The following is a 15,725-nucleotide window of genomic DNA, read 5'->3' on the forward strand; positions in this document are numbered from 1 at the left end:
GATCAAAGGGAGAATGAGATAAATTATTATGGCAATCAAATGGCAAACGTTTCTGTTTTGCCAGAGGGCAGATTGAACAAGAAAGATTGGTATTACCATTACTTTGCAACTGTAAATGAGGTTTCAATACACTGAGTTTGACATTGGATGGGTGGCTTAATCTGAAATGCCACAATTTGTTTACATGAGCAGAAGTGTTGTTATCAACAACGAATACAGAGGAAATAGAACGAAAGACTGAGCTATCTAAGAGGTAAAGGTTGCCTTGACGTCTACCCATCCCAATTAGCTTCCCCTGTGAATGGTCCTGAATGAAGCAAAAATGAGCAATAAAATCAAAGGAAAAACAATTGGTTTGAGTTAAGGCACTAATGGAGATAAGATTAAATTGAAATGTTGGAATATAGAGAACATGTTCAAGCACGAGATGAGGTGACAGATGAATGGTGCCTATTCCGGTGATTGGTATTTTTGTACCAGTGGGTAAAGTGATAGTGTTGGAAGAAAATGAATGAATAGAGTGAAACATGGAGGAATTAGTGCAAACATGGTGGGTTGCCCCTGAATCTAAAATCCAAATGCGAGGGTTGAGAGTGGATGATGAAGGAGAAAGAGAAAGGATACCAGTGAAGTTGGAAATGGATTGCTGAAGCGGGTTGCTATCACCGAATGAGGTAGAGGAGCCACTCGAGCTGTGCAAACTTAAGAGAGCCAATAACTGATTGTGCTGGTCATGAGTGAGAGGCGGTGGAAATGCAGAGGTGGTGGAGCCATCTGTGAGAGTCAACTTATTCGTGTGAAGACTATTGGGTAGCATCTGATTTGGGCAAGAACCATTGGGCCTGAAGTTGGGCCTATTTCTGAATCCAGGTGGATACCCATGTATTTTGTAGCACCGATCAACTGTGTGACCCAAGATGTTGCAATGGGTACAGAGTGGGCGATCCTTTCTTGATCGAGAGGCATTACTAGGAGAAGAAGCTCTGGATGCCGCTTGAAATCTGGAGGAAACAGGAGCAGTGAATGTCGGAGAGTTGGAGGTGGTAAGAGATCGCTGCCGTTCTTCTTGAACAACCAGGGAGAAAACTTTGTTCAGCGGAGGAGCCGGTTCCATCAACAGGATCTGAGCTCGAATCTGAGCGAAGGATTCGTTCAAACCCAGCAGAAATTGCATCACAGATTCTCGTTGTTGATCCTCCATATAAACACGCATGCCACCGCAATTGCAAACTGGTATCGCTTTGAATTCTTGAAGCTCATCCCACAAGGATTTCAGTCGAGTATAGTAGGTATTGACATCAGCCGATCCTTGAGTGTGAGCAAGAATTTTTTGCTTGAGTTCAAAAATTCGAGGACCACTGCCCTGATGAAATCGTTCGTATAGATCATTCCATATTTCGAGGGCTGTTTCATGATAGAGGATGCTCTCTGCAATTTCTTTGCAAACCGAGTTAGAGAGCCAAGATATGACCATGCTGTTGCAGCGAGACCAAGGACCAGCAAGGAGATCTGTTGCAGCAGGACATGAGATGGTTCCATCGATAAACCCAAGTTTGTTCTTAGCATTTAGAGCTGTAACCATTGATCGGCGCCAAGAATGATAGTTTGAACCAGATCCAGCAAGTGAAAGAGAAACCAGAGAGAGACTTGGATGATCACCATTGTGAAGAAAATAGGGACTACTATGATCTTCCATGGGAGACTGAAAAGGATGCTGAGGAGGTTTGCCTTTAGCCATGCTCAGAAGGAAGGAAAAACGGAAGGAATACGCTCTGATACCATAATAGAAAAACAAAAGGTAAATGGCAAGAAAGGCAAACAAAGGCCTGAGAGAGAAATAAAACTAATTCATTGATTCCCTCCCTTTACTGATTGTACAGTAGCAACATATATAGGAAGGCTTGGAACAATCGAGAAGAGTCCAGCTCATCCAGAAAATGAAAAATAACAAAATAAAAAAATTCCACTAACTTGTAACAACCTAACAAACTCTGCATATTTCTTTGTTCAACAAGGAAGGCAAGTTTTCACAGTAATCAATTTTAATACAACTAATTCTGAAGAGAGTAAAAAATGAGGTATTACAGCAGATAATGTCTGTCTCTGCTTCTTCATTGAGGTCTCTGTCTATCAAGGGCATAGATGATATGATATCTCTCCCAGAGGAGCTGCTTCAACATGTCTTCTCTCTCGAATATCTCAACATTAAAGACTGCTATAATTTGGCAACATTACCACATTGGACAGGCAGCCTCACCTCACTTACATACCTTGGAATACATAGTGCCTACAAATTGACATCACTGCCAGAAGATATACGGTCCCTCAAAAACCTATGGCTACTTGATATCCCTGGTTGTTCGCAGCCAGAGGAGAGATGCAGAAAGGAAACAGGTGAAGATTGGCCCAAGATTGCCCATATCCCAGATATTAATTTCGAAGCTGAAGATAAATGGCTTTCTAGGTGCGAAATTCCCAACCTTTTTTCTCATTTTCATTGGCTTCATTTTTATTATCTTACATTCAAAATGCTCTGGCATCATTTTGTTTTGATAATTCTTCATATAGCTTGGAATTCATGGCAACCCTGAATTCACATCATTACGAGAAGAATATGTTCTCTCAAAATTGACAACTATTACCTCACATACAGGGCCTAATATACATTCATAATTGCCTTGAATTCACATCACTTCTGGAAGAGATGCATTCCCTCAAAACCTGCACACACTTGATATCTCTAGTTGTCGACACCTGGAGGAAAGATGCAAAAATGAAACAAGTGAAGAATGGCCCAAGATTTCTCATATCCCACATCTTTGTCTCGAGGATGAAGTGAGAACTGATACAGAATGGCATTTCAGGTCCGAAATCCTTTATCTTTGTTTTGTTTTGGTATGTCTTTTGTATTTGAACCTACTGTGCTTGACTAAATGCTCACATCAGTAAGGTTGAAATTTTTTGCTTCTTCAAACTAACGTTGATGCTGTGTACTAAGCTAGGCATTTTACTTCAAAAGCTTTGATTTCACCTTGCTGATATCAATGTATTTGGAGCATAGATGGCATGATATCTCTCCCAGAGGAGCCACTGCAACATGTTTCCATGATCCAAAGTTTCAACATGGAATACTGCTCTATTTTGGCAACATTACCGCACTAGATAGCCAGCTTCACTTCATCTATACACCTTCATATTGGTGATTGCACTGAATTGACATCACTGCTGGAAGAGATGCATTCTCCTGACACTCAAAATCTTTCATTGTCTGCACTTACTTGAAAGATGCTAAAAAGGAAACATGTGAAGGCTGACCCATGATTGCTCATATCCTAAAAATTCATACATGGTGAAGATTCCATCAATTGAGAGAGCCACTCCACCCGTCGCATTTTCTTATAGCTTCAATTTAATTCAATATTCATTAATTATATGAATTCTGTTTTCATAATCATAGTATGTGTTAGCATATACAGCAATAATGATTTTGTTATTTATGTTCAGACCTTAACCATTTGATGAAATTCTTAAACAAATAAGTTTTGAAATTTTGCTCTCCAATCAATTACTAATGTGATGTAAACTTAGACATAGTAATGAATTGGTAATTGAAACCTATACTATTTCTTGTTTTTAAGTTTTATATTCTAAAAACTTCAGAAAATTCTAGGGTTGATATAATTAATATTTTGTTGCAGATTTCATCTTACTTAAAGATGTGATTATTCCTTGGCCCAACTTGAAATCCGTGTCTGCATTCGTTCCTTCCCTGAAATTCATATTTACTAGATGCAAAAAAGACTTCTACTCTCCTTTCAATTCTTGTCTACTCTTCACCATATGTTTCAGGTAACTCCCTGCCTGCTATTGATGGCTATGTCATCTTTCATTTTGCCATGATTCTATCAAGAGTGTAATACAATTTGTAATTATATTTGTTGATTCTAGTACATACTAAAATAGTAACAAGATTGAGCAAGTTAGCAATATGTACAGTAGAAATTTTCTACACTGCTTCCATTGAATCTGCTCCATGTATATACTAGCACAGACTAAACAGAACTCCATGTTGTGCTTTTCATTATCTTTAAAACTGACACCAAACATAACACAGGCAAAATTTAGTATGTTAGTCACGTGGCATGTTCAGTTTTCCCTCTTCTTTGGTGGGCTAGTCCTATATGATTTACAGTCTTCATGTCTAGAAAATTTCTTAGATTAATATTTTCTTTTGGCAGATGTAATGCTCCCAAATCAATGGGAAAGGGACAATTGTGGGGCTTGGACACCTGACTTCCTTGAGTAATTGAACTGGGGGTCCTTAAACTAATGTCTCTGTATCAGTGGCTGCCACTCTTGACTCTCTCAAGTATTTGAAAATTCAGAGGTGAGATAGGCCATGTTTATGTGTCAACGGATTCTAAATTTCATTACTCTTGAGACCTTTGCATAGAAGGACGATGAGGTTGGCATATGAACCCCAAGGACTTAGAATTGAGTCTATCTCTGCTATTCTGGAAATTCTAAAAATCATCTATAGACTGCCTCACATCTTAGCTTCAAATTGCTGTGTGCCCTGAATTGAAATCAATTCCAAAAGGACACACCTCTCAGCACTCTCATGTTGACTAGAAATGGATGGATAATTCAAAAGCACTCATAGGCTCTTTAATCATGCCACCTACAATGTATTTCAGATTCATGATCCAACCTCTCTTCCTGCTTTCGTTGGCTTCATTTTTTATTGCATTCAATGATCTAAGAAGGTTATTTTTGTTTTTCTCTCTTTTACCTAACAAAAAAAAAATGATCGAAGAAGGTTATATTCTGCTTGTAATTTTGTTTACTTGATTCGTATGCATTAGCAAATATGAAGTGAAAGCAAATATGCTGTGTTTAGAATACCACTTGTATTATACATAAAAAAGTCATATAACACTTTGTATGGTGCAAGCTGTTTCCATCATTACTTTAAGATTTTACTTTGAGTTTGAGAAAAATTCTGGGTTGATTTAATTTCTATTTTCTTGCAGATTTCACCTTGGTTAAGAATTTTTTACTATTAATATCCACCAGATGTCTAAGGCATCTAATAGTGTTCAAACTTTCTGATGTATATTAAATTCAGGAGGGATGTCTGCAATACATTTCATCCTTACCCAGAGCTGACATCAGTGCCATAAGACATGGTTGTCCTCAACACCCTATGGACACTCAGAATTGGCGATTGTTCTGGTTTGGCAACATTAACAGACTCAATATGCACCCTTATATCATTTACAGAGCTTCAAATGCATGACTTCCCTGAATTAACATCACTGCTAGAAAAGATGGTTCACTCAAATCTCTGCAAACACTTAGAATTGAGGACTTTTCTGGTTTGGCAACACTACCAGACTCGATAGGCAGCCTCACTTCACTTACATACTTGAAATTCATAGAGAAATGCCAAAAGGAGAAGTTGAACGCTGCCCAAGAGTCATTTATGGCTGATTCATAAAATCTGGGACAATTGTGTTTTGAATCTAGCTGGACCCAAAAATTAAGCTTTGATTCATATAAGTTGTATAATTGATGGGGAGAATATAAAATATGAAGAGACCAATATACCCTTCAAAACTATTTTCTACCATAATGTTTGACAAACTTTTTTATTTTAATTTTTTTGAAATAATTATTCTAAAATTTTATTATTTTTAGAAAAATAATTTTTTTAAAAATATATTCTAAAAATATATCATTTTTAAAAAATAAATTTGACATATTTTTAGTTATTTTTTATATACACAATTTTAAAAATATATATTTTCCAAGATGTTTGATTTTAAAATAATAATAATAATAATAATTTATTTTTATTTTTTTTGGAAAATGATGTATTTTTTTTCCAAATCACTAAATTGTATTAAATTTTATTGAGGTTTACAAAAGAAATAAAATTTAAATTAATGTTTTTTTTTTTTTCATAGTGAACAAAGGTCAATTTTGGAAAGATAAAAATTAATATCCTTCTTTTTAATTTTCACACTTTTTCTAGGTTTTGGGCCTAAATAGTGAACTTATATGGACCAAAGTTTAATTTTTAAGCCCAATTGGGTCCAATACACAATTATCCCAAAAGAAAAAATATCAATCTTCCTAAATAAGTTGAAATGGTGAGATTGGAGGAGTAAACTACATATGATGTAATATATTTCTCTCTTCCAACATAGGCCCAACTAAATAATGGGCTTGAGGCAAAGCCCTAACTACTGAACTGAATGGACTGGGCTTGGTTATCTAAGAATTTCATTTTTCCTTTAAATCCAAGTAATTCACCAATTAAAACCACGAACATATTTGTCTATAACAAGGGATTGCTGGAGCCCTTTAAACACTAAAAGTGGGGTTTAAAAGTCAAGAAAGGTTTATTTCCTTAAAAATTTTAACAATATAAAAAAATATATCTTTATTTTAAATGAAAGTATTTTTAAAATTAATTATTCATTACATCTTATTAACACTCACTACTTATTAATAATTATATTTATATGGTTTAAAAAATTATCACTCTTTTTAAAATAAGTCCTTGACAAGTTTATAAAATATAGGAGTCGCTAATTTTTCTATTTTTAAGAACAAAAGATGTATTTAAACGACACCTAATTCATTAAAAGATGTCTCCTAACTAATTTTATGAAATTTTAAAATTATATTAAATTTAAACGACACACCTAAAATTATATGAAATTTAAATCTCATAAATTGAAAACTTAAAAAATGTCAGACCAAATTTTTCAAAATTCTTTCTTAAATTCCCTCAATTCCAAATCCCCAACTTTAAGATTCCGAATCCATTTTTTCCTTTTTCATATAAATCCCTTAACTCCATAAAGAATGTAAAAGAAAATAATAACATTTAGAAACATACAATTTTTTTTTTTTTTTTTGTAGATTTCCCTTCAAAAAAAGTTGCAAGATGTAAAAGTTTATAAATATTAAAAAGGTAATTTTTGAAAATAAATAATATAATTTTTTTTATTTATTCCTTTATTCATGCATGCTAAAAAAAGAAGAAGATAATATCCAAAAACCAAGTAATAAGAAAAAAAAATCGTAATGGAAATGTTTATTTCTTTACTTATATTTAAGAAACAAGGTTAGTTCAAAGAAATTAAAAGAAACACATTAAATATATTTTCATTTTTTAAAAAAAAAAAGTTTTATTTCGATTTTTTGGTAGTATTATAATTTGAGATAGTGAGATTGGAGGAGCAAAGAAGAGAGTCACCGTGAGTAGGTCACACGGGCTTGGGGAAAGGCCCAACTACTCAACTGAATGGACTGGGCTTGGTTATCTAACAACTTGTTGCTAGTGCCATCATCTTTATTTGTGGGTATCTCAGAATTTCATTTAACCTTGAAGATATTTCTCTACAACAAGGGATTGGAATAGCTTTTTAAATGCTGAAAGTGGGGTTTAAAAGTCAAGCAAGTTTTTATTTCCTTAAAATTTTTAACAATTTAAAAAAAATAATTTTTATTTTTAATAAAAGTATTTTTAAAAATTCAATATTATTTAAAAAAGTTAAATCAAACCCTTATTAAGATGTTAAAAAAATATATTTTTATTTTTATTTTTCATTAAATCTTATTGACACTCACTACATATTAATACTTATATTTTTTAAATAGCTTTGAAAAATTATTACCTCTTTAAAGTAAGTCTTTGATAGTTTTTTCTATTTTTAAAAATAAAAGTGGTATTTAAATAACACCTAATTTTTCATTCATTAAAATTATATGCCTCCCCACTAGTTTTGTACTGGGATTTTTAACATTGAATACATATTCAACAAAGCTTTAGCCAAACAATGGTTATAAAAAATTATAAATTGAATGAGTCTAGACAATGCTTCTTAAATTTTATGACTAAATAGAAAAAATTAAAATATTTGACTTCTTACTAAATGCTAAATTAACTTTTTAAAATAAAAAAAAAACACAATTTCTACATATTAATGATTAATATTTAAGAAATATAAAATAAAAAAAATAAACAACTTAATACTTAATGTTATTAAATTATATTTAGAATTGAATTAAATTAAATTAAATTAAGTTCTATTTAAATTTAAGTAAAACAATACAAACACCACATAAGATTTTCAGCTCGTGATGTGAGTTCTCTTTAAAAGTTAGTAGAATTATACACAAAGCAATAACATGAAGAGGTAGTCTACAAAACTCTATGAAGGAAAATTAAGATTTTTAGCTCCTCTCTTTTTCTTTCATTCAAATGCTCAAAGCTTAAGTTTTTGTTTATATACACAACTTATAACATAAAATGAATGACTCAACCAAACTATGATTCTAAAATAATATCTAAAAAAATATAGCACAATAATTCATCCTATATAAATTTATGATTTAATCAATTTGATCTCAATTAAGTACGTGCATTATGAGTCACATTCATCTTTGTCTTCCAAAGATTAAAAAGGAAATTATATCCATAATTAATTGCATGTAACCTTTTGTAAAAATATGATGGATTTAGAACCCCACTACTTGATAATGGATCCATTATTAAAGGTTATTTAATGCCACTTTTGCATTCTATTCTTTGAATAATTTAGTATTATTGAGGGGTCATTGTCTTCCCATGAGAATCTTGAAAAATCCAACCCTTTTGAAAGGGTGTGAATAAGGTTCCATATATCAGGAGGCTTATTCGTTACTTTTCCACCCAAAGCATCATCATGCATTCAAACTTTTTTTGGTAGGAAAACTGCTCCCCACTACTTGATGATGGATCCATTACTAAAGGTTATTTAATGCCACTTTTGCACCCTATTCTTTGAATAATTTAGTATTATTAAGGGGTCATTGTCTTCCCTTGAGAATCTTGAAAAATCCAACCCTTTTGAAAGGGTGTGAATAAGGTTCCATATATCAAGAGGCTTATTCGTTACTTTTCCACCAAAGCATCATTATGCATTCAAACTTTTTTTTGGTAGGAAAACTGCTCTCTCTCTCTCTCTCTCTCTCTCTCTCTCTCTCTCTCTCTCTCCCTCCCTCCTTCCCTCCCTCCCTTTTTCCCTTTTTCACTAAATGCTACTGCCTTCACATTGTAGCCTCACAAGTCAAGTCCACAGGACCGATAAGCATCCTTTTTCATATTATTTTACTAAAATAGATTATGTATGTGTGATTGGACAAAAGTATACTTTGGTGTAACTTGAAGTCTTATTATGTTTGAATCCAAATAGAAAATGGCAAAAAACTATTATTTATACTTTAGATTTCATATAAAAAATTTTACTTAAACAAAATATGTAAAAATAAAATTTAACTTAAAAAAGAAAATGGTTTTGCCACTAACTTTGAATATCTAGCTGTAGTTATATGATCTATAGTTTTCATTAAAAAAACTCAAAAGGGAATATCTAAATGTAGTTATATGATCTCTAGTTTTGAGTAAAATAGTTTGTTGGGGAAGTGTTTTGAATAACAACGGTAAAAAATAGTTTTATATAATCTTTAATAAGAGTGTATTTAATAGTGTTTTTATTTAAAAGGATTTTAGTGGAAGTATTTTTCTTTACAAGTGTTTTTGGGAGAATCACTCATGAAGTGCTTCTCCAATAAGCATTGCAATTGATTCTCTTATTGATCTATCAAAAAATTACCTACTTTGTAATTCTACTATAATAAATTTGTTAATTTGATAGTAAAACAAAATGATATTTTACTTTATAAGTTTCTTTAGAAATAAATTAATAAAATGAATTTATATTTGTAATATTATTAGTTGTGAATTTGTTGTTTTTTTATGTTATATTATGAATTGCTTTAACAATACCTACTTGTCATAAAATCTCATAACATGTTATATATATAACTCATTTTTTAATTTAGTAGATTGTGCATTCGTTTAGAGAAATAAGTTGATAAACTTATTATGATATAAAGTATACAAATTTAATGTAAGAATCTTTTGCTTGGGCGCATGCATGAACCAATGATTTTTAAGTTCTAACATAGTTCCTTTACAAATCTCTCTTCTAAGTTTGGTTTTCATGTGAGTGGGAAATGGAAATAAGCATATTGATGCCTACAAAGTTTCTATAATGGAAATGTGATCCTTTTCTTTTGCAAAAAAGAATTATGGAAAAAAAAGAGGATTTTTTTTTTTTGTTATACATTTTTTAGAATAAAAATAAATGATGAACAAGCATATTTAATAACACATTTATAAACTTAAAACAGAATTTTATATAAGGTTTATTAAAAAAAAATGTTAGAAATATTATTTCTTATATTTAAAAATATAAATACTTCAATTACTAAAATGATCTAAAAACAATTTATTGGCGCTCTCATTCTCCTTTAAATTAAAAACTCTTGTTAACAATGATTTCCTATTAATTTTAAAAAATCAAACACTAATGAATGATTAATTAGAGAGAAATGTTTCCTTCTTTTTTCCTTAGAAGTGAACACTTTGTAAACTAATGTTTTTCTAGAAGTCCATTGTCATTTCCTTTCTAATTGCAACACATCCATATTAAAGGCCTCTTGGATGCTATGGTCAGCTTTAGAAATATATATTTGGTGTTTCCCTACAACACTCAACATGTTGGTGGGTTATTACGAGGATTGTATGACTCTTATATCTTGTTTATATATTAAAATGATATGAATGAATATATGATTAAATCAACATGAGCTCAAATACGTATGGGCATGGTGAATCAAATTCTCCTTTTCATCAAAGACGCAAAAAATAGATTAAATTTAGTCCACAGTCACATTGAGCCTTTCCCAAATATGACAGAATTAGAATCTTTATCGAAGTACATGATATACATTATGGATTAAAATCCTAAAATTGTAAGTTTTCTTAAAAAAAAAAAGGATTGTATAACATAGTGTTGGATCATTGTCTTGCAAGAATTTATGTATTTTAACCTTACGGTATGCTTATTTAAGTTCATGTGTTCTTCTGGATGGTTAATTTGAGAAACAAGTACACCAAAAAAGAAAGGAGACTAGAGCTTGATGAAATTTAAGAGTTAATATGTGAATGATTTGAACATGAAAGAATTTTTAAGAAGATGACAAAGCTATTCCATGAAAAGTTAATTTTACGTAAGGAATTTTGTCTAAGTCAAAGTATTGTTCAATTCCCATTGCATGCCTTATCTAGGAAATTGAAAATAAAGTAGACAAGACCATATGAGGTTACATAAGTCTTTTTGAATGGGACAATGATCATTAAATATCTAAAGTTCAAGGAGATGTTCATGGTAGACAACCATCACTTGAAAAGGTTCATGGATAAAAGTGAAATATTAGGGAATTTATTACCTTGCAAGTAATAGAGGGCAAGACAAGGTAATTATAAACAAATAACAATAAACAACAACAATAATAAAATAATTTTTATTATCCTATTTTGCTACTTAGAGGGTAGTGGAAATTAGAACCTTGCCTAGAGAAATCAAAGAAAAAAATAAGCTTCTTCATCCACAGAATATAAGTTGATTTTGAATTCAACTTCTGAATTTGAAATGATTTCAAAATTTAACCCATAATTTTGAATTCACTTCTTCAACACTCTACATACCTAACTCAAAATTACTTGCAACATTTGGAATTTGTAATTTTTTAGGGGTTTTTTTTAGACATTTTGATGTAAATTTAAAGTGGTCAATTAGGATTGGCCACATTTCATGGTTTTGATTGTAATATATAAACTTACTTAGTTTTAGGGTTTTAAGAGTCTTGGATCTAAAGTTTTGCTGATTCAATATACCTAATTAGCTTTTTCAATAGATATTGTGTGACAACTCACCCATGAGGTAGTTATCTTGGGTTGTACATGAAAGTCTAGGTTTACGATTAGAGAGGAATAATGGGTAAAATATAGGTACCTAAAATGAATTCTAATAATTGTTTGAGTAAAAAAATTGAATAATAAACTCTTTATGTAGATCTGATTTTGAGAAGGCACAATAGAACTTTGTAGAGCTACTAGAGATTCTTGGCATTTCTTGATCCCTAATTAACATAATATATCTTATCGTTACATATCCTAAAAGCTAAATCTACAAGAGGAGTGAGAACTTACACAATGTGACTTATACTTGAATTTGATGGTAATTCTTAGGGATTAAGATTAAAAAAAATATATGTTTTAAATGCAATTATGATAACACTATTGGAATATAAGCCAGCATTTGGATCAAACTTTCTCAAATGTAAGTTTTCATCATTAATTTGAATCAAGATACTTGATTAGAAAATTGGAAGTTCTTCAAAGAACTTACAACACAATATTATAGGCAATCATTAAGTAATTATGAAGATTTGAATGGAAAGAAATTTTATTTTAAAAAAGATAGTGATAAAAAGAGAAAATTAAAAATCATGGAATTGCTTTTAAAACTAATTCAATGGATGGAAATTTGAGAAAGCCTCCTAACAACCAAATTAATTAACCCTAAACATAACAATAAAGAATTAAGGGCATGGGGACCTAAACTTCACTCAATGTAGGCCTCCATCTGCATATCTAATTCATTCAATGGGTCATACTTCTATACTTTTTGTAGAGAAGACTAGACTTTTGCCCCTTGTGTGATCGAAGGCTAAAACAAAGACTAATTGCTTTCTCTATTCCAAGTCTTCTGCATATCTAAGCCATCCAAATTGATCATACTTTTTATGGATAAGACTAGACTTTTGGCCTTGTGATATGAAGGCCAAGACCAACAGTATTTGCTTTCTTTATTCTAAGTCTTTGTGTACCTAATTCATCTAATGGGCCACACTTTCCATGGATAAGACTAGACTTTTGCCCTCATGATATGAAGGCCAGACTAATTGCCTTCTATGTAGGGTAATAACATAAGGAAGTTTCATATGGTTTTGTAATGAAAGTCTAGATTATATGCATATATTTGATGTATATTTTCTCTCAAATAACATATATATTTTTTTTCAAATGCTCTTTAACAAAACTTTTATCATACATTTTTTTATTGTTGTACTATTTTCCTATATCTAATATTTTCAAAGCTTCCATCCTATTATGCTATTTATATCTTAGCAACATTCCTTGCTACCTTATAACAATTACTTTTATTTGGAAACCAATATGTATTTAGATAGATGACTTAGAACTTCAGAAAAATTTTGTTCGTCAATGTAACTTCATGTACGATATATATATGCATATGTTCTGAAAAAAGAAAATGAAAAATCGTAAAATATACATGATAAATGTTAAGATTCATATATTGATGCAAGTACAAAACAAACAATTCAACAACAAAACTTTCTCCCTTTGAAAGTAAAAATTATTTTTACTTGGAAACAACATTTGTATACAATGAAGTTTTTCAACCTTAAGTTTTTGTCTCTCAATCTAATCCACTAGACACGTTTGTGCTTTAAAAGCTCGAACTACTTTATAGGGAAGACCAGGACTTCTAGCTATTGATATAGAGTTTTCTTTAAAAGAAAAGACTAAGGCTACATAATTCTTATTTATAGACTTGTACACAAATCAATAACATGAAAAGGTAGAATCCACACAACTTTGTGGATGAAAATCAAGATTTTGGGCTCCTTTCTTTTTCTTTCTTTCTAGTGCCCAAGGTTTAAGGTTGTGTTTTATATACATAACTTAAAATACAAAATAAATGACCCAACCAAACTATGATTATCCAGATAGTATTTTAAAAAATATATAAATTTATAATTTAATCAATTTGATTTCAATTATGTTTGGACACTCTGAATCACATTCATCTTTGTCATCCAGATATATATATAAAAAAAAAAATTAAATCCATAACTGCATCCTAATCTCTTTTTAAACATGAGGGATTTATAACCCCCGCTACTTGATGGACCCTTTCCTAAAGGTGATTCAATGCCACTTTGTCTGGGTAGGAAAACTATTTGTAACATTAATCTCTAACAGTGGCCATAAAGGGTATTGTGGGGTCATTCTCTTTAAATGAGAATCTTTAAAAATCCAACCCTTTTAGAAGGGTATGAAGAAGGTTTCATATTAGGGGACCCATGTCTTACTTTTCCACCTAAAGCATTATAATGCATTCTAACTTTTTTGACAGAAAAACTATATGTAATGTCAATCTCTAATAGTGGCCAAGGGTATTGTTGGGTCATTCTCTTTAAATGAGAATCTTGAAAAATCTAAACCTTTTGGAATGGTGTGAAAAAGGTTTCATATTAGAGGACTCATATCTTACTTTTTCACCTAAAGCATCATAATGCATTGTGACCTTTTTGGCAGTTAAATTATTTGTAATGTCAATCATATTCTGCAGATTGTTGCCTCACAAGTCAAGTCCACTGGATGGATATATATATATCACCTATATATTCTGCAGATTCTTTGTCATATTTTTTTTCTTTCGTGGACAGCCCAGTCACCAATGACTATCACTCTTTCATATCATATTTCTTTTTAAGAATCCAAACATTTTAAAATGGGTTGTGTGATCCGGCAAAATTTTACTTTGGTGATTTTTTTTTTTCATTTGAAGTCTTATTTTGTTTGAAATCTAAATAGAAAATGATGGAAAACTGTTATTTAGACTTGAAATTTCATTAAAAAAAAATTATTTGAACAAAATATCTAAAAGAAATTAACTTAAAAGGAAATGGTTTTGTCACTAACTTTAATAATATTTAATTTTATAACTAATGGTAATTGGATCATGGATCCTACCGATCAAATAATTTTTTGGATTCATGCATTGTGCTCTTTGATTATAAAAACATTAATAATAACTATAAAATTTTGTATATATAAAATTATCACATTTTCAGTATAAAAAAAAAATCATGCACAATTCTCAAACAAGTAAATATTTTAAATTTGTTAGATAATGTTTATTTTTTTGGTTTTTTTGTTAAAAATAATTTGTTTTCAGAATTTAGGTAGTTTGATTTTTTACTTTTTCATAATTATTATAAATTTTTTATTAAATAAGAAAAAAAAAAGATAAAATATGCAGTTTTTTCTAAATAGAAAAAATAATATATTAATTTTTTTTTATACTTTTTAATACTTAATAGAAATAAAATACTAAAAAAAAACAAACAACCTAATATTTAATACTATTAAACATTAAAATTCTATTTAAAATTAAATAAAAAAACAAACCATACAATTAGTCTTTCTTAATTTTCTTATACATTTGAGTGATATTAGTGGTTGAATTTTTTTATCTTAATATCAGTAGTAGAAAGCATGATGTTTTCCACTTCTCCACCAATTGTATTATAAAATTCATGCCACGGATGCGTCATCAAAAACCACATCCACATTAGCTTGAATTTTGATATATGTGAAGTTTCCCTGTTTTTTTTTTTTTTTTTACTTTTTATTGTAATTTTGTGTTACTTTTATAAGGTTGAGTTTTATTTTTAGAAACTTTTCAAAAAAATACAAGAGAAAAAAATAAAAATAAAAATAAAATATAAAAAAGTATAGGAAAGTTAAAAAAATAAAAAATAAAATTAATAAATTATTTTTAATTTGTTTCTCAAACTCATTTCATTTATTTTTTTATTTATATAAATTAAATAATTTAAAAATATATCATTATTTTGATTTGATTTTTCTATTATAAATCAAATACTAGAAAATAATTTTTCTTAGTTTTTTTTTTCTATATATCTTCCATATTTGTTTGTTGCTT

General features: G+C 30.2%; 1 protein-coding gene across 1 annotated transcript; it reads right to left on the reverse strand.

Annotated features, from left to right (window-relative positions):
* Window positions 1-272: 272 nt before the first annotated feature.
* LOC117908333 lies at window positions 273-1,738 on the reverse strand. The gene is made up of 2 exons (XM_034821932.1): window positions 625-1,738; window positions 273-307 (listed from the first exon to the last, which is right to left on the reverse strand). The coding sequence occupies exons 1-2, from the start codon at window positions 1,736-1,738 to the stop codon at window positions 273-275; spliced, it is 1,149 nt and encodes a 382-aa protein (XP_034677823.1).
* Between the last annotated feature and the right edge of the window lie 13,987 nt (window positions 1,739-15,725).

The sequence above is a fragment of the Vitis riparia genome, chromosome 19, assembly GCF_004353265.1.
Source record: "Vitis riparia cultivar Riparia Gloire de Montpellier isolate 1030 chromosome 19, EGFV_Vit.rip_1.0, whole genome shotgun sequence".
Classification (NCBI taxonomy): Eukaryota; Viridiplantae; Streptophyta; class Magnoliopsida; order Vitales; family Vitaceae; genus Vitis; species Vitis riparia.

What these genes read in the sequence shown, in the direction of transcription:
- LOC117908333 (XM_034821932.1), bottom strand. Translation starts at nt 1,738, where the DNA reads ATGGCTAAAGGCAAACCTCCTCAGCATCCTTTTCAGTCTCCCATGGAA. An exon ending in ATCCATTTCCAACTTCACTG is followed by an intron (nt 308 to 624) that starts GTATCCTTTCTC and finishes TGCTTCATTCAG; the next exon opens with GACCATTCACAGGGGAAGCT.